Below are 19,801 nucleotides of genomic sequence, written 5' to 3' on the forward strand. Positions count from 1 at the left end.
TGATGATCCACCCAGATGCCTTTCACAGGACTGGTGCAGCCATAGCCCAGCTGCTGCGGGTGTTGGCTACTAACAGCTCACACCTCCGCCTCATTTGGAGGATCACCTTTGGCTGAGGAGAGGCACCTAGCCACCCCTCCAGCTCCTTCTCCTACCGCAGGTAGTCAATGTGGGAACATAATAGCCCAGCCCCTCACCTCTGGGCAGGACAATCTCTGTGGTCCAATCCACACTGCAGAGCGCCCTGTAGGGTCAGGCTGAGGTTGGACTTCTGAAACCTCTTCTTCCCCTGCCATCTCCTGTTTTCTTACTCCATTACAGATTTCTCCTAAGAGCACTCCCTCAATAAATCACTTGCTCAAGAATTCCCATCTCAGGCATTGCTACAAAGGAACTGACCTAAGACACCCTTTTACAGATGAGGAAACTTGAGACAGAGAGGTGAAGTGCTTTGCCTGAGGTCAAACAGAAAATGTGAAAGCTGGAGTATGAAGCCAGACAGCCTGGCTCCCCAACCTGCACCCTCCTGTCAACCTGTAACGGCCACTTCTCCAACCTCCTCTCTGGCCACTCATCCCCTCCAGCCGCCAAGTTAATTCCTCTCTGTGTCTTCATATTTTGTATTTTTTCTGCCTAGAATGTGTTTCCTCCATCTCACTGTGGCTTGCTTCCTCACTTATGTTAAACTGTTTCAAATATTACCCCTCAATGAGACCTTTCCCGACCCCAACTATCCTACTTAACATAGCAACACTATTTCCAACTCTGCCTTAGTTTTTATAGCATTTAATACCTGAAATTATATTATGAATAGATTTGTATGTTTTCTGTCACTTGCACTAAAATGAAAATTCCCCAAGGGCAGAAATGTTGTCTTATTTTCTGTTCTACCCTCAATGCCTGGTAACATCCCTGGCACAGAGCAGGAGCTCAGTAACCATTTGTTGTTGAATGAGTAGAATGAGTTCTCTTTTCTCAGAACTCTTACAGGGCTTTGTAAAAATCTTCTTGTGCGTTCTTAATCTAGAACTGTGGTTACTGAAGGCTTATTCTGCAAGCTTGTATTCTCTTAGAGGACAGGAATTATGTCTCATTAATTTGGGGGTACATAGGAGGCATTCGAATAATGGCACTACCTCTAAAACTCCAAATATCAACTGCAGCTTATCTTTCCATACAGGGACTAATATCAGGATTTCATATGAATTATAATACAACCCAGAAGTATGAAAAAATATATCACATTTAATTTATAAAGCATTCCTTGCATGTTACAAGAGATTACAGTGAATACAATTAGGTACTTATTTCATCTTTATTTTTAAAACAATGCCATTTTCAAAATATAAAAAATAGACCTATTTTCAAAGAACCATTTAAATATGGCTTTGAAAACCACAATGCTTTATTTACAACAAATAGATGTAATACAACAGCATTCATAGATGTTGATGATAAATAAAAATATTAGTATCCTTTTGGAGTAGGCCTTTATAGATATTTACAATGACTCATAAAAGTAAAATCAATAATGGCCCTTAATGTAATTTGTATTTAAGCCTGAATATAAACAACCAATGTAGATTAATCATTTATTTGGGATTTGGACCCATATATTCAAAAACTGAAGTAGGAAGTTCAAGTTTCTCATTTCCATATAGTTTGTCAACAAACACATCCCAATCATTCCAGTATCTGTATAAGGTGCTCTATTAGCAACTCCAATAAGTGATTTATAGCCAAACATGCTAAATAAGAGCTGATATAAGTATCTATGCCAACAAATAACAATAATAACTGGATCCAGGATTACATTTTAAATTATGGAAGAGCCTCTGGAAAAAAAATTAGCAACGGAATGACAACAGATGTTAGATATTTCTTGAATTAACAGAAGTATATCTCAAATTTCTCTAGTTAGTGCATTCCAATTGAATTAAAACTAAAGCACATTTATAGTGGATTATTTTTTCTCACCCAAATCTCCCAGTTCTAGAATGCTCTGGATTTGGGCAATGCCTTTTCCAGCAAATCCTTAAAGTTTAAGTTACCCTTGAAATAGCAATGACATTCTTTTAAGAAGCCATTTTCTTGCTACTGCACAGAGGTCAATTTTAAAGCCAATCCAGGCAAATAAGGTCAGAAAAAGCAGCACATTCATCTAATTCACTTAGCAAATGCTGCAAAGCAGCTTCTACTTGAACAACGAAATGGAGAAATTTGTGAAACTCTCCACTTGAGGTCAGTTTTACCATTGTGTAGATGGCAGCCATTTCAGGCAGACGTAGCCAAGTCCCATACATGTGGGGAAGGCAAAAAGAAGAAAAATATTACCAGGATTTAGCAGTCCTTTGACTTCTAATGATTATAGACCAATTTTGATTATGAGCCATGTTGCTGTGCAGTATTCTTCTGAGTTTTACATCTCAAACACAAAGAAGCATGTTGTTGCCTTTGGGAGATGTACTGGAATTATCTTCTTTTAGCTTACTTTTTCTTTTCTCTAAGGTCAAGTAAAAAATGTGAGACATTTTCATATACCACAAAGGTAATACAGCAGGCTGGAGTCACTCTAATCAAATTGGGGGCAATTCCTTTGTAAAATCCACCGATGCCTTCTTTCCTTTAGAGGGAAAAATAGACACATGCTTAATATCCTACATAGCAAGCCAGAAGATAACAAAAGTTTAACTGACATTGGGCAAGAAGCCAGCAGTCACACCTCACTGTGATTTAAAGTCCATGTTTTCAACGTCCTGAAGTAATGTAGTTTACTACACTATGAACTACATTTGTGGGGGCTTACACCCCTTTTGTGGACTGACTGAGGAAGAGAGGGAAGGGATATCCCAAAACCGAACTGAAAAGTGCTTTAATGATAACCATCTTTCAAATGCCTGTAAATGTATGAACATGCAGGAGTATTAACTGATCTAATGTAGGCATTAAAAATCTCATAGCTTACCAAAGTCAGCAGCAGGAGGGAAATAATAAAAATTAGAGCAGAAATAAATGAAATTGAAAACAAAAAAACAGTAGAAAGGATCAATGAAACAAAGAGTTGGTTCTTTGAGAAGATAAACAAAATTGACAAACCCTTAGCCAGACTCACCAAGAAAAAAAGAGAGAAGGCTCAAATAAATAAAATTAGAAATGCAAGAGGAGAAATTACAATGGATACCACAGAAATACAAAGGATTATAAGAGAATACTATGAAAAACTATATGCCAACAAATTGGACAATCTAGAAGAAATGGACAAATTCTTAGACTCATACACCCTCCCAAAACTGAACCAAGAAGAAATAGAGAATCTGAATAGACCAATCACAAGGAAACAGATTGAAACAGTAATCAAAAGCCTCCCAAAAAATAAAAGTCCAGGACCAGATGGCTTCTCTGGAAAATTTTACCACACACTCAAAGAAGATTTAATACCTATCCTTCTCAAAATATTCCAAAAAATAGAGGAAGATGGAACACTTCCTAACACATTCTACGAGGCCAACATCACCCCGATACCAAAGCCAGACAAGGACAATACAAAGAAGGAAAATTACAGGCCAATATTGCTGATGAACATAGATGCCAAAATCCTCACCAAAATACTGGCAAACCAAATACAGCAATACATTAAAAAGGTCAGACACCACGATCAAGTGGGATTTATACCAGGGACACAGGGATGGTTCAACATCCACTAATCAATCAATGTGATTACACCACATTAACAAAATGAGGAATAAAAACCACATGATCATCTCAATAGATGCAGAGAAGGCACCTGAAAAGATCCAACATCCATTTATGATAAAAAAAAAAAAACTTTTAAGAAAATGGGTACAGAAGGAAAGTACCTCAACATAATAAAAGCCATACATGACAAACCCACAGCCAACATCATACTCAATAGGGAAAAACTGAAAGCCATTCCTCTGAGAACAGGAACAAGACAACGGTGCCTACTCTCGTCACTCTTATTCAACATAGTACTGGAGGTTTTCGTCAGAGCAATTAGGCAAAAAAAAGGAGAAAAGCAATCCAAACAGGCAACGAAGAAGTGAAACTCTCACTATTTTCAAACGACATGATTTTATATATAGAAAACTGTAAAGAATTCATTGGAAAACTATTAGAAATAATGAACAACCACAGCAAAGTTGCAAGGCACAAAATCAACTTACAAAAATCAGTTGCATTTCTATACTCTAACAACGAACTAACAGAAAGAGAACTCAAGAATACAATCCCATTTACAATCGCAACAAAAAGAATAAAATATCTAGTAATAAATTTAACCAAGGAGGTGAAAGACCTATACAATGAAAGCTATAAGACATTATTGAAAGAAATCGACGATGACAAAGAAATGGAAAAATATCCCATGCACATAGATTGGAAGAATAAACATAGTTAAAATGTCCATATTATCTAAAGCAATCTACAGATTCAATGCAATCCCAATCAGAATCCCAATGACATTCTTCATGGAAATAGAACAAAGAATACTAAAATTCATATGGGGCAACAAAAGACCCCGAATAGCTACAGCAATCCTGAGAAAAAAAGAACAAAGCTGGAGGCATCAAATACTCTGACTTCAAAATACACTACAAAGCTATAGTAATCAAAATAGCATGGTACTGGTACAAAAACAGACACACAGATCAATGGAATCGAATTGAAAGCCCAGAGACAAACCACACATCTACGGACAGCTAATCTTCGACAAAGGAGCTAAGAACATACAACGGAGAAAGGAAAGTCTCTTCAAAAAACGGTGCTGGGAAAACTGGACAGCCTTATGCAAAAGAATGAAAGCAGACCATCTGCTTTTGCCATTCACAAAAATTAACTCAAAATGGATCAAAGACCTAAAGGTGAGACCTGAAACTATAAAACTTCTGGAAGAAAATATAGGCAGTACACTATTTGACATTGGTCATAAAGGGATATTTTCAAATTCCATGTCTACTCAGACAAGGGAAACAGAAGAAAAAATAAACAAGTGGGACTCGATCAGATTAAAGAGCTTCTACAAGGCAAATCAAACCAGGATCAAAATGAATAGACAACCCACAGGTGGAAGAAAATATCTGCAAATCATATATCCGACAAGGGGTTAATCTCCATAATATATAAAGAACTCACACAACCGAACAACAAAAAAACAACCAACCAGATCAAAAAATGGGCAGAGGATACAAACAGATACTTTTCTAAGGAAGATATACAGATGGCCAATAGACACATGAAAAGATGTTCAACCTCACTAATCATCAGGGAAATGCAAATCAAAACTACACTAAGATATCACCTTATACCTGTTACAATGGCTATAATCACCAAGACAAAAAACCAACAAATGTTGGAGAGGTTGTGGAGAAACGGGAACCCTAATCCACTGCTGGTGGGAATGCAAACTGGCTGCAGCCTCTATGGAAAACAGTATGGAGATTCCTTAAAAAATTAGAAATACCTTATGATCCAGCTACCTCACTACTGGGTATCTATCCAATGAACCTGAAATCAACAATCCAAAGAGGCTTATGCACCCCTATGTTCATTGCAGCATTATTCACTATAGCCAAGAAGTGGAAGCAACCCAGTGCCCTTCGAGTGATGATCGGATAAAGAAGATGTGGTATATATATAAAACGGAATACTACTCAGCCCTAAAAAAAGACAAAACTATCCCATTTGCAACAACATGGATGGACCTGGAGGGTATTATGTTAAGCGAAATAAGCCAGAGAAAGAAAGACAAACACCACATGATTTCACTTATATGTGGAAGATACACTAACACACATACAGAGAACTGTTTGGTGGTTACCAGGGGCACAGGGGTTGAGGGTTGGGCACAAGAGGTGAAGGGAAGCATTTATAGGGTGACTTACAAACAATAGTGTACAAGTAAAATTTCACAATGTTTATTAAGACATCAATAAAAAAAATAATTAAAATAAAATAAAATCCAAGATAGGCATTTCTCCTTGAAACATGAAGGCAGGCCCCCATCCATAAAAGGCCCGTGCCAGTGAGCCAGGGGCCTTTGGGGGCCCAAGCCTGCTCTAGTTCTGGCAGGACTCTTGGCCCAGTCTCTGACTCCCCAGGAGGAAGGAGTGAGAACCCTCTGACACCGAGGACACCCGCCAGCTCTTCTTCTCCGTGGGAGACCTTTTAAGCTTGAGTTGGTTTCAAGCTTCAAAAACACTGTTTAGTTAAATTACATAAGTCAGGAAACAATGGTTAGCCTGAAAAATCAGTGACAGTCTTTTTTTTTTAATAATGATGTCAGCATGAAGTTTCCAGGCTTTCCTTAAAGGTGCAACATATTAACTGTCAACAGAAACAGCCACGGCCCAGGCAGGCAACACTCCCTGGGCTTCGTATGCGTTAACTCATTTATCAGTCCTAACAGCCCAGGAGGTTGGTTAAAAAAAAAAATCTCATAGATGCTAGACAACTCTAAATACAGCACACACAAAAATAAAACTTTATTTCCATAATGCCTAGAATAGGAATATGGCCTTGAAGCTTGTCACTTAGGTTCTCAATAAATATTTACTGAATTGAACTAATTTAAACATTTTAAACATTCTATTCTGGCTTTTTAGAATTAAAAAGAAATATGAGGATGTCTACCTATTACAGTTTATTCCCATGCTGAAGAACAAGCACCTCTTCCATACATGGAGACAAGTATACGTAAAAGTTATAGTGCCATAGCCCATAGCGGGGCCTTCTTAATTGTATTAAACTAGGTTTTTTATGACTTCCTATATTCAATGCCATTCAAATATTTTATATCTAAGTTTTGTTTTATTAATTTGTCAAAGCACTTTCACAGATCTCATTTGATTTTTCTAACAACCTTGTCAGCCTAGGCATTCTAATTTTCAAATGAAGAAATCAAGCCTCAGAGAGATTAAGTCCATGGCCCTATATGTAGGAAATGGGAAAGCAAGGCCCACCAGCTGTGTTTCCGCCATAGCACGCTAGCCTTTGCTATAAAACTAACATCAACTGGACAGTTTAAGATTTGCAAGATACCTCCTAAGAGCCATTGTGATACACCACATGCTCTCACCTCCATGTCTTTGTGATTACATCCAATACGCCCTTGTAAAACATGTGTTGATCCTGAAGACGAGCTCTCACAACTTGATATGGGTACGTTGCTGCTACAGCAAATATTTTGGATAATGCTGCAACAGATATATATTCTACTGTGCTCTAAAATGACAAGACAAAACATGTTTTTCTTTAGACAGGATTTCTTTAAAAATTATATAGGAAAACATTTAAATGGATCTTTAAGCGAAAAACTCTGTTTACCCTCTTAACACAAGCTCTGTGCAATTAAGGGGTACTATTTTTAACATTCGTGTGTCATTAGCCTATAAAATATTTAACTATAAATTAAATTAGTGGCAGAGTCAGTACTCATTATCATAGCAATACTACCAAAGTAAATGTGACAAAATTTCCATCTATGAAATGGCCATAAAAGTAAATGATACCTTTTTTTTTTCAAGAATCATCTTACCAGTTGGGCTTCTGGCAATCTATTGATATGCTGGTTGTATTTCAACTTCAACAATTCATATGCCATAAATTGAAGGGCACCATGCGATGTTCCAAACAGCCCAGGAACAAATCCCTAAAAGGGAACAATTAAAAAAAAAAAGCTAAACTAAGCAAGTTCCCAAGGGACCACAGCTTCCTGGGAGGGAAGTCAGGAACGGGTGACCTCGATGTGTGACTCTGCGAAATGGTTACTTGATGAAGTTTCAGCCAGTCCTTCTCACACCCACCAGTCTCAGGATGATACGTCTTACGGTAATGAAGACAAACAGCCTAAAGTACAATTTCAATACTTTAAACTAGCTTTCAGTTTTCATTAAATTGTTTCTTGCCTAAGTTTGGCTTCTTTTTAGGACTACAGATCATTCAGAACTTAGACAATAAAGCCAAGGGAAATTACAATTGTTAGTTATTCAAAATATATTGATGATAATTCATTACCTTATACAATCCACGCACACCTTCATACTTATATATTTTCACAAGTGTATCAAACATTCCTTTATACTGTCGCTGTGGGGCGTTAACAACACCATCATACTGTAACATAAGGCGAGTTTTTGTTACCCATAATGGGTTTGTGATGCAGAGGGTCATGGCTCCTAAAATCAGATTAAATAAGATTATTCAGCATACAGGTAACTTTCTCACTTATGACAATACAAATTAAGAACAGTCCATTTATATAAAGAAAGAAGTTGCCCAGGGGCCATACCTACAGGCTCTGATGCACAGTCAAACGGTAGACATAGTTTTTCATAGTGATAAAAAGTTCCTCATGTGGTTAGTGAGAGATAGAAATGTGAAACACTTTCCCTTTGAGGTGTGAGAACAGTAAAGATACTGTGACTCCTAAACAGTGTAGAGAACAGATGGAAGTCCTGGGAAGCAAACTTTGATAAGGAGATACAGATACTTAGGAGCAGGACACAGTATAACCTCGAGAGGCTGAAGATTAGGGGAAAAGGACCAGGAAGTCAGCACCTCAATAATCTGTGCATATGCACACATATTTCCACCCCAGCTTTACCACAATCTTCCTCAAAGTAGCTGCTATACCTCAAAAATTAAAGAACTATGTAATGTAATAAATAACATTTTACATTCTTTATAGAAAGTAACAACTTTGTAAAAAAAAAAAATTCTTCTGGTTAAGTTTCATCATTTGTTGAGTTTCCTACACAGTTCTTTATTCAACAAATATTTATTAAGTCCTGTTGTGATTCAGGTCTCTGTTAGGGGCTAGGTATTCAGTAAACAAGGTATCAAAGTATGAGTTATAAAGACTTACGGGTCCTACTTTGTTTTCCCCTTCTGAATATTATACATACATGAATATTAGACATACATGAGGCAATTAAACAAGGCTACTAAATTGTCTAACATGAAAACTGAAATTATACTTTAACTGAAGAAACACTATACTGAATCATCTTAAACTAGTAGGATTCATAACTTTTCCAAATTTTACTTCCCTTTGTGATAAATAAAATTCTTGAAATCAATCCCGAGTAATCAGTAAGAATACCTGCTTTCTAGGAAATTTCATGTGATAACTGATTAGTATAGTTAGACAAGCATATTTAAACTTGGATGTTCAAAGGAAAAAAGGCAAATAAAATAAAAAACCAAAGTGAGAATCAAGTTGGAAGGTGATGTTTTATATTTCACACGCTGCCTTACCAGCTTCAGCAGCTGAGACGAGGTATTCTGTTGCTTCTAAACGTTCAGCTCTTCCTTCTGTCTTATATGATTTGATGGCATTGTAACTAAAAGAATTAAACATGAGCAGCTGGATAAATATTTGAATAGATGTCATAAAGCAGTAAAGTCTGTTTTAAAATGTGTGTAACTTAACAACAGTACCCCAAAAGTAAAAGTCAACACATAATGCAACCACAAAATGAGACCTTTTCAAGGAAAGATTTGCTGGAAATGGTTTACTGTAAGACTATACCACCCTCCCCCCAAATGTATATGGCTAGCAATACATATGTAAAATATTTTAATCACACACTCATCAATTAATAAAAACAACAGAAAGGAAAACTGGGAGGGGGAAGGGTGGTGCAGCGATTGGGCAGACAACACAAAAGAGAAAAAAAAAGGCACCTAACAAATACATGCTCAACACCTATGTTCAGGGACTATGGTTGGCAGTTCTGACAGATAAAACACTCATAGATCCTTCCGAGCAGACTGACGAGGACCACAGCAGCACACAAGCAATCACAATAAAAGACAATATAGACATTATCATAAGAGATTCAGAAACTATGACGGAGATCACCAAAGACTTTGTGTAGCGGGTAGCACTGAGCTGGTAGGGAGAGACAGGTATAGTTTCACTAGGGAAACAGATGAGCATGAGCAAAAGTTATAAGAAGGGTGGATGGGAAGACAGAGAAAATTGAGCCCCACTTAAATGATAAACTGACATTTGGGCTTTATTTGGCAGAAAATAGAGAGCCACTAAATGTTTCTCAGCTGGGGAGTCAAATCAGCCTATTCTCTCTGACTTTAATTTCTACTTTCCTCTTGGAAGAAGAAAGCTAAATAAATCCTTTGGAACTTTACCAGTACCATTCTAACATGAAACAAGTATATTGTTTTATTATAAGAAATTCTCATCATATAAACCTTATATCCATATGGCTTGTCCTTAGAAACTCTCTTTGGAGAAGGTACACAACTCCGAAATTCATAATAGAATAAATTTTATGCATATAGTTTCATCCATCTAAGTACGTCTTAGAACTGAAAATAAGAAAAATATTTAAACAATACTAAGGCCGAATTTTATTTTGCTTGCACTTAAATATTTTAAGATTAGTTTGCTATTCTATGAAAGATAAAGCAAACTATATGACACAAAAGAGAAAAAGGCAAATATACCAGGTATTGATGTTTTCCTAAAAATGCTGTCTATTAAAACCAAGAAAAGCCTCTCCATTATGGATTCAGTTTCAAATATCAGAGGCAAGCTCAGGGCAGCAGGTGCTCCTCCACTGAAGTGCAATGATGCTTTTTTCCCACACTCTTGTACACTCAATAAATTGAATGTGCCGGCCATAGGCGCTTTCTGTGGCTTCTTCAGTGAGCATGCAATGGCCCTTTTTCAAATGGTGATGATACCCGACAGGTGACAGAGTAAAGAAATGAATGAGCTAAAAAGATGATGGAGCAGGTCAAACAAGAGCTAAGAAGGAACATGCCTCAAACTCTCAGCCATGAACTGGCCTTTACTTTCTGTTCCCAACAGGGATCTCCTGTGGTGCATGTTCTTATGAAGACCCCAAGATCTGCCCTCTTCTGCTTTTCCAACTTCATTTTGAACCAAATGTATTTTGCTAAGACATCTTCCCGAATTCATCTCACAGAAACGGCTTCTGTAAGAGTGTTTCTCTATCTCATCCTTTCAACTTCTTCCTATTAAGAACTTTCTTCCAGACCAAATGCCTCTGCTAATAGCTGACCGAGAATGAAACTAATGAGATATTTTGCTCTTTCTGACCCTTCCAATTCAGAGAAACTGATTAAATGCCTCATCTTGCTTCATCAAGTGATATGTAAAAAATCACTAAAAACAAAAGTTCCTTTTATTTAATACTGTAAAATCTCCCAGATCTACTCACAAGAAAAAGTAGAGTCCCCAGGATAAACCTGCACCCCACACATTTGGGGTTACTCCTTGGTAAAGTCCTCGTACTCCATCAAGTTTCCAAATGGTGGTCAAGCAATGCAAAATTCCTTTATATTTCGGTCTCAGTTCCAATCCATCACTCACTGCAGTAAAGGTCACATAAAATTAGGTGAGAACAAAGTTCTAGGTATCACATATAAACATAAGTATTACAAAATCAGTCATACTAAGGAGATAAATTCAGAAGAAAACCTTTTTTAGGTAGAGAAATTTATTTTCCAGGATTATTTAATATGTTAAAATTAATACATTTCTGAATTTATCCAAGTTTTAAGTGCTTAGTATGTCCTCAATAAAAACTTGGATAAAGATGTGAGGAGTGGCAGGAAAGAAAATATGGAGGATGGGGTAAACTTTTTTCCTCGAGATTCTCTTTCTACCCTCCCCACCAACACACACAAACCAAAATCAGAATAGAGAGTAGAAAAAGTATCCTTCCCTTCCATTGTTTTCTTACTCTCAAAAGTTCTAAATTAATAAAATATAATAGGGTAAAGCAAAAACTAAGTTACATTATATACATTTTATGTTTCTTAAGGGAAATTCAAATCTGTTTTGGAAATTAAAGAGATAACACTTACTTGACTAAATAACTTTAAACTTCTATTTCACAAAAGACTCCACAAGGAGATTGAGAAAAAAATATTTGTAGTAGAGAGTTAATATATCTAATATACAAGAAGTATCAGCAAATCAATAAGAAAAGGACAAACAGCACCTAAGAAAAATTGGCAAATTATATGAACTGTCAATCCACAGAAAAATACAAATAGCCAAGAAGCACTGAAAAGATGTTCAACTTCACGGATAAAATGCAAATTAAAGCCAGTCAGCTTTTTTTTGCCTTCCAGATTGAAAACGATTTTAAGGTTGGTTAATGCTCAGTGTTGGTGAGGGTGTAGGGAAATGGGCACTTTCATGCCCTTTTTGAGAGCAGTTTAACAGTATCTAATAAAAACTTAAATGTAATACTCTTTGACCCAGCAGTTCCATTTCTAAGAACATATCCTATAGAAATACTAGCCCAAATCTACAAAGATGCACATAGAAGGATGTTCACTGTAGCATCTTCTGTGACAGCAAAAGTGAAAGTAATCTCAATATCCATCAATAGGGAAATGTTTAAAAATAAACTATGATACGTCTATACTATGGACTACTCTAAACATTTTAAAAGACTGAAATAGGTAGAAAGATGTCTGATTATATTAAAAATGAATACACTAATTATTTTTAAATCATCCTCTGCATCTATATATGTATTTTTATATATGTTTGGGTATGCGTGGAAAAAAGAATGGACTGAAACATTGCATATGGTTAACAGTAGCTACCTACAGGCAATGAGACTGGCAGAGGGTGGTTGTAGGGGGAGAATGATACAGACAATTCAACAATCCAAATTAGAGGATGTAAAAAGTAAACAAAGATGACATATGACTTTTGTAATAAAATAAAACAAAGCAGCCATAGGGAAAAGTTTTTTAAATTTCAATTATTTCTGTTATCCCTCACCCAAGAACATTTTCAGATGCTTTACATCTGCAACTGAAATAGAACAAAATTTAAAAATCTTTTTCATGTAATAAATATTAAACTAGCATACGATCGTTAAAAGTGGCTTTTTAAAAAGCAAAACATGCACGCTGTAGAAAATTTACAAAATATAGAAAGAAATAAAGAAGAAAATAAAAATCACCCACAAAGCCACCACTCAGAGATGACTGCCCTTATTGTGGTACAGTTCCTTTCTTTTATCTGTGGATATAAATCCCAGTTCTCTCTCTCTAGACCAGACCTTGCTGCTGATCTTCAGATCTATATAGATACATGCAACTAACAAAAGTTGTAGCTAGATATTTTGCTTGAACATATCCAAAACTGAACCAGTTTTCTTCATCTCTTCTGCAGCTGCTCTTATTCTAGTGTTCTGTATGGCTTAATATACAGCACTACCATCTACACAGATGCACAAGTCAGAAACCTGGGGACCATCCATGAACCCTCCTCCCTCCAAATCCTCTTATCAATTAAAAAGTCCTTTTGATTTTGTTATCACAAATCTCTCCTGGACCTGTCCACATCTCTCGGTTCACACTGTCATTATTCTACTTCAGGACACCATAATTTCTCAACTAGCAAGAGAATTTAAATTAGTCTTCTTGCCTCCAGTTTTGATGCTAAGCCTCTGGCTCCACCCCCCACCCCCCATTTATTACTGTAGGTTGAGTAATCTTTCTCAATATATGCATTTCAATAAATCATTTACCTACTTAAAACTATTCTCTAGCCCATAAGATAAAGAACATATACATAAGTACATAAGATCCTTCATCACTCACTCCTGCCAAGAGTCTCAGTCTCCTCTCTATTCTCTCCCTGCATTCAATGATGCTGCTGTACTGAACTTCCTGCACAGTGCCTGGCTCACTGAAGTCTACACTTTAAAACATTTGATGAAAACTGCTAGCATGTTCAACAACTTTCAGTTCTCATACAGTCTCTGACCTTAAAGCTTACGCACAGGTTATTTTGTCTCCCATGAATGTTCTCTGTCTCTCACTCACCTACTCCTTCACACAGCTAACTCTGATTCCTCTTTCAGGTCTCGAGTTTAATAATCACTTCCTTTGGGGATCCCTTTCCTATCCCCTAGATGAGGTCAGGTTTCTTTGCTTCCATGGCATACCACACTTTCTCTACCATAATAAAACACTCTTTATTGCAATTATTAGTTTTTTGTTCAATTATTCTGGCTTCCCAATAGGAAGACACTCTGTGAGGGCAGAGACTACTACTTCTTCATTGTAATATTTCTACTTCTATCACAGTGCTTTGTACATGGTAGGCTCTCAATATATATGTGTTCAAAAATTTTTTTAAAAAAAGCAAGATTGGCACAGATGTTAGCTCAGGGCAAATCTTCCACAGCAAAAAAAAAAAAAAAATCAATACATATTTGTTCACTTAATATATCCTGAATATCTTCTGTTTCCTTTCCAGGTCCACTGTCTACCCCTCTCTACCATGTTCTGCCCCAGAAGCCTGACCTTGCCTTCCAGCTTCTAGCTGAGTTGGATTAGTGGGGAGCCCTAGCAGGAGATCAGAGGGATGGAAGAGAACAGATGCAGGTATTTATTCTTCCAGCCCCTTTCCTATGAGGTTGCCTTGGGCAGGCTGCATTCCTCTATTAAAGGTCACAGCTCCTCTCGGGGTGGCCCTTTCTCTACGACTCTCTCCCCTTGTCCTTTGGCCCTTCAGGTGGCAACTGTTTCCAGCCCCAGAATAATGCAGTATCCTCGTGGTTTTCCTATAATCTGCTCACATTTTTGTTAACAGTCCTTTTAAGCACCACCTCCACCACCACCACCACACCCCAGAATTATCTTATTTTGAATGTGCTGTTTCCTACAGGGAAACAGAACGAAAGAGAACACCAAATTTATAATCTAGATTATATTTTTATAAAATTTGTATTTTACTATACATAGTTTGTATACACACAAACTCAAGAGCATATTTCCAAGAGCATATTTTCCCCACTCAAGAGTATATTGTGAGCATTCCTCCGTTATTAAACAGGCTTCCAAAAAATAAGATTTAAAAAAATTGATGATGGTTTTCTCTCTCATAGATATCCTACCGTTTGTGCAACCATTCCCATAGTTGATATGTGAATTGTTTCTCATTTTTTTGCTATTACTAACAGGTCTCTAGAGCATATTCTGTACAACAATTTGTACAAATTATTATATCACTAGAATTAACTATTAGAAGGGGGAATTAATATGGGTCAAAAGGTATAAATTTAAGGTTACAAATACATACTGAAACTGCCTCACAGAAAGTTTCTACAGATTACAGTCCACTAGTCATATACAAGCATGCCCAGTTCACTGTCTCCTTGCTACTACTTTAATGGAGCCTGGCAAAGAAGAACCACTGACTGTTTACTACTGCCAAGCAAAGGAGGAAAACTCAATCTCCTTCATCATTAACCTGACAAGGTTACACCATGAAATGAGATTAAAGCACGCCGGGCTTTGTCAGAAGACCTGGGTTTGAAATCTTCCCTAATTAGCTATACAGTCACAATCTCTCTGAGGTTCAGCATCCTCATGTATAAAATAGGGATAAAGATCACCTATGTCACAGGTTGTTATGAAGTTTATACAAGATAAGTTTCAGAGCAAGTAACATTTCTCTCAAGAAATGTTTTGCTGCGTACTTTACAATCTTTCTGATGCTTCCTGCCCCCGACAATTCCTATGTTGAAGCCCTAAGCAGGGCCTCCCTATCACTTAAGCTTCTGGTAGAGAGAACTACAATCTCAGCAGGGGCTTTCTCACCTCCACTGTGCCTCAATCCATTGCAATCTGGTTTGGACATCCACCCATTACTGCAAGTGCCCTAGTTAAAGACCTCAGAGTGTACTCGGGGAGTCCTCTCTTCCTTACTAACCCTTGAGCAGCACCTGACATTGTTTACCTCCTATAACACTCTTCTTTGGGCTAGTTTCACACCACAGTCTCCTGATTTTCCTTTTACTTCTTTGGCTACGAAATTTCCTTTGCAACCTCCTTCTCTTCTGCCCATCCTTTAAATGCTGATTTTTACAGGCAATCTGTCCCAATAGGGGAAGTCTCTCGATCACTAAGTCGCTGCAATCACGTCCCTGCACTATAGTTTTTACATCTTTAGTCCTGATCTTATTCCTAACATCTAGACCTGGCCTCATTTTTACATGGCATAAAAGATGTGTCAATCTGACAGCTTCTTAACTTTCTGGAATCATTTTCATTTCTACCTGTAGCATTTTACCCTTTAGCTATACCAAACTACCCACTTACGGTTTCACGCTAACAGCATATGCTATGGAATCAGATTTTCTGGGTTTGAATCCCAATTCTAACACTTCACTGTGTGACCCTGAGTCAGTTACTTGATTACTCCGTGCCTGAAGTTTCTGATCCATAAAATGGGAAAAATAGAACCTAACTAAAAATCACAAACAGTTAAGTGAGTTAATACATAAAAAGCCCTTAAAATCATGCCTGGCACGTAGCAAGCATTCAATAAGTATTAGTTCATTTATGTTACTGGGTCTTGCAAAACTATATACATACAAAACTGGACTGTAGGCTATTCTTGTTACCAGACTCTACACTTTGGTTCCTCGATTAACTTATGGATTATTAGGTTTTCAGATTATTTTATTTAAAAAAAAAATTTTTTTTTACTGAGGTCACTTTGGTTTATAACATTGTGTAAATTTCAGGTTATTTTAGAAAATCACTACTTTTACACCTCAGTCACGTTCTTTGTTGGGGCTCTCTCTCATCATTCTTGATGATTTAGAATTATATCTGAAAGTTAGAAGAAGCCTCAATGATCACGTAATCCCACCTTTCCACCCAATACAGGAATATCTTCTAACCTCTGTCATCCAACTTCTGAACCACTTCCAGTCATCACCAGTTTCATTTCTGAGCACCAACACTTTGCCAGGTCAAAATCTGCTTCCCTGTAATTTCCACCCAACCTCTCTCTGCCCTTTAGATCAACCCACAATAAGGCAGTTTCCTTTCCCACATGGCTGATCTCTAAACACCTTAAGTCCCACTCCACCTCCCATGCTAAACTAGCTCCTCCAGTCATTTCTCACATGAAATGATTTCTTTTGTTTTTTTTTTTTGTGTGTGAGAAAGATCAGCCCTGAGCTAACATGCATGCTAATCCTCCTCTTTTTTTTTTTGCTGAAGCAGACGGGCTCTGAGCTAACATCTATTGCCAATCCTCCTCTTCCCCCGCCCCCAAAGCCCCAGTAGACAGTTGTATGTCATAGTTGCACATCCTTCTAGTTGCTGTATGTGAGACGTGGCCTCAGCATGGCCGGAGAAGCGGTGCATCGGTGCGCACCTGGGATCCGAACCCGGGCCACCAGTAGCGGAGCGCGCACTCAACCGCTAAGCCACGAGGCCAGCCCTGACATGAAATGATTTCCAATCTTTCTATCACTCTGGACACCTCTGAGTTCCAATTTGAACTGAATTCACTGAAATATTCCAGGTTTGGTTTAACAGCACATTCAAGACTAACAACCCCTGTCACTAGATATTACAATTTTATTACAAGGGCTTAAATTTTATGAAAGTATAAAAACTTTAGCATTAATGCTGATGGGCAATCAACTATTTTGATTTCAGTTATTCATCTTCCTAAATTTTCCTCTTTTCTATCACCATTTCACAGCCACATTTTATGATTACAAAGTCCTGCTTTGACTCCTAGATCTTTAATTTTGTCTTCCCATCCAATCTCAATCAACTTATCTGTCACTTCAGCCCTAATACTCTCCCCATTTCATCAAGATTACCAATCTTCTCAGGAACCAAGAATTCTCTTTCTTCAGGCACGGTGTGCTTCACAGCACTGTTTAAACTCATCAGGCCAACCCCATTATTCCTCAGTGATCATCTCAACTGTCCCCCCTTCTGCTCCTAGACAAAACGCTGAAGAGAGACACCAAGTCATATAGGTCTGCATCTGCAGCCAAGTCCAGAATTCTTTTCTTCATGTTCAAGCAATTGTATACTAGGGATTTCTAGAGGTAGTATGGTGAGTGATTAAGTGCCACAGGGTTCTAGAGTTAGACTGCCTGGGTTCAAATCCTAGATCCGTCTTTACAAACTTGTGACTTGGGCCAGTTAGTCAATTTCTATTATCCTCATCTGTGCAACGGGGATAATAAATTCACAGGTTTGTTCAGAACAGTAAATTAGATAATGCACCTAAAGCTCTTAGTGCATTGCCTTGCTCCTAGTAAATGCTCAATGAATGTTACTTATCATAATTTTTATTTGTGCATACATCATAAACTCCATGGAAATTACATGCCTTTGTGGGTTTTCTTCTAGGGATAATACTCCATAATTTTCACTGATTTTCCTTCACAGAATGGCTTCTCACCTCCTCTCTGTCAAAATATTAGTCTTTCTACAGGGAATCTCAAGATCTGATGGAACCATCGGCAATTTATAATTTTGATAGTCTACCACTACTCATATTTTGGTATTTGGATTTATTCCATTTTGCCCTTGATTTTATGCCGTCTAGAATTATCTTTTATATGACTAAGTCTCAAGCCTCCAATTAGACTCTAAGTTCCCTGAGAGCAAGAACTTTGCTTAATGCTTCTGTATCTCACACAGCAGTCTAGAACTATTAAGAGAACAAAATATTGGGGAATAGAATTAATCTGACTCTTTAAGATAAACCACTTCTGCAGATCTAATCCTCAAGGCAGAACTTAACTCGTAGTAATAAGAAAACTGACATGCCAGAAGACAGTTTCCAAATAAAATTATCAGACCTTTGAAACTATCTTTTCCAGAATTTAGTGCTGAATTTATTCTAAACTACTTTGTTAATTTCAATATACTTAATTCACTTAACTCAGTGCACTTAATTCAATAAGCCTAAATAAAAAGCAAAATAGTATTTGAATTCCAGTGACTTATTCCTCCACAGGACCTTGTACCACACTATAAACGCCAAAAACAAACCTTCAAGGGAATCCTATCCCAAACCTACTCCCAACCACCTGCTGAAGATTACACCCTACCCCTGGCACTTGCCTTTTCCTCTCAGCCGCGCTGCCAAACACGTGGCTCCCCTAAGATTTCAAAGCACCCTCAAGGGTGAACGATTTGCACGTGTGAGGGCTAAGCCCTAAAATGTGACAATCCCTTTCTTATTTTACAAATCAGGCTCGGAATCCTACATTCTACACCAATAAGGACTTTTCTCAGACTTCTCTCTCCATCCCTTAGTCTTGGGGAACCGGGGCGACGGCGGCCACACCTCTTTACCAGGCTCCCCTTCCTCAAATCTAGTGCCAGGTGAGCCCGGACAAACAGCATCTTCTTCAACTCTTGCTTGGTTAGTATGAAGAGACAGGGGAGACCAAGGCTTCCTTTTGCGTCTTTATCCCCCAAATCGGGGTGGCAGCAAGGAGGAGCGCCGGGTCCTGAGCGGGCTCTTACCGGCGAAGCGGATCTTCACCAGGTCGAGCGGGTGCAGCGCGAGGTTGGACAGGACTCCGCCGCTCACGCCCGCTACCAGGTTCTCGTACCGGACGTGGCGGAATATCGTGCTCCACGCCGACGACCCGGACGCCGACTGGCCCTGACCCGTCATAGGCTCGGGGCCCGCTGATACCACCGCGCCTAGGGCCGCGGAGGTGGGACCAGATGCAGTGGCCGCCACCGTGAGGACGGTCGCCGCCCTGAAGCAGGAGACGCGGGACGCGAGCCCACTTCCGGGAGCGGTGCGCGGCCTCAGACGCCAGGGCACCGTCAAGAAGCCGAGAGCGCCAGGAGCAGCGGAGCAGGAGAGGCGCGCAGGCGTAGGTCACGCCGGCAGAGAGCGAAGGAGGCGGGGCGCCCGCCTCTGCCGAGGCCCCGCCCCGCCCACAGCTGCGGCCCGCTCGGGCGGAGGGACGCCGAT

General features: G+C 38.5%; 1 protein-coding gene across 1 annotated transcript; it reads right to left on the minus strand.

The window, feature by feature from the left end:
- Positions 1–1,228: 1,228 nt before the first annotated feature.
- On the minus strand, positions 1,229–19,704 carry SLC25A32 (solute carrier family 25 member 32). Its single transcript, XM_058564760.1, has 7 exons — positions 19,339–19,704; positions 11,226–11,376; positions 9,274–9,359; positions 8,032–8,192; positions 7,553–7,666; positions 7,094–7,239; positions 1,229–2,623 (listed from the first exon to the last, which is right to left on the minus strand). Exons 1-7 carry the CDS (start codon positions 19,490–19,492, stop codon positions 2,488–2,490), a joined length of 948 nt encoding a protein of 315 aa, XP_058420743.1. The 5' UTR covers positions 19,493–19,704; the 3' UTR covers positions 1,229–2,487.
- Between the last annotated feature and the right edge of the window lie 97 nt (positions 19,705–19,801).

Source organism: Diceros bicornis, chromosome 21 (assembly GCF_020826845.1).
Source record: "Diceros bicornis minor isolate mBicDic1 chromosome 21, mDicBic1.mat.cur, whole genome shotgun sequence".
Classification (NCBI taxonomy): Eukaryota; Metazoa; Chordata; class Mammalia; order Perissodactyla; family Rhinocerotidae; genus Diceros; species Diceros bicornis.

Bases quoted from the DNA above. Each gene is read 5' to 3' on its own strand.
- SLC25A32 (XM_058564760.1), bottom strand. From the start codon at position 19,492: ATGACGGGTCAGGGCCAGTCGGCGTCCGGGTCGTCGGCGTGGAGCACG. The intron at 8,193-9,273 runs GTAAGGCAGCGT...ATCTGATTTTAG, and splicing joins CGTCTCAGCTGCTGAAGCTG to GAGCCATGACCCTCTGCATC. The intron at 2,624-7,093 runs GTGAGAGCATGT...TTCCCTCTAAAG, and splicing joins GTAATCACAAAGACATGGAG to GAAAGAAGGCATCGGTGGAT.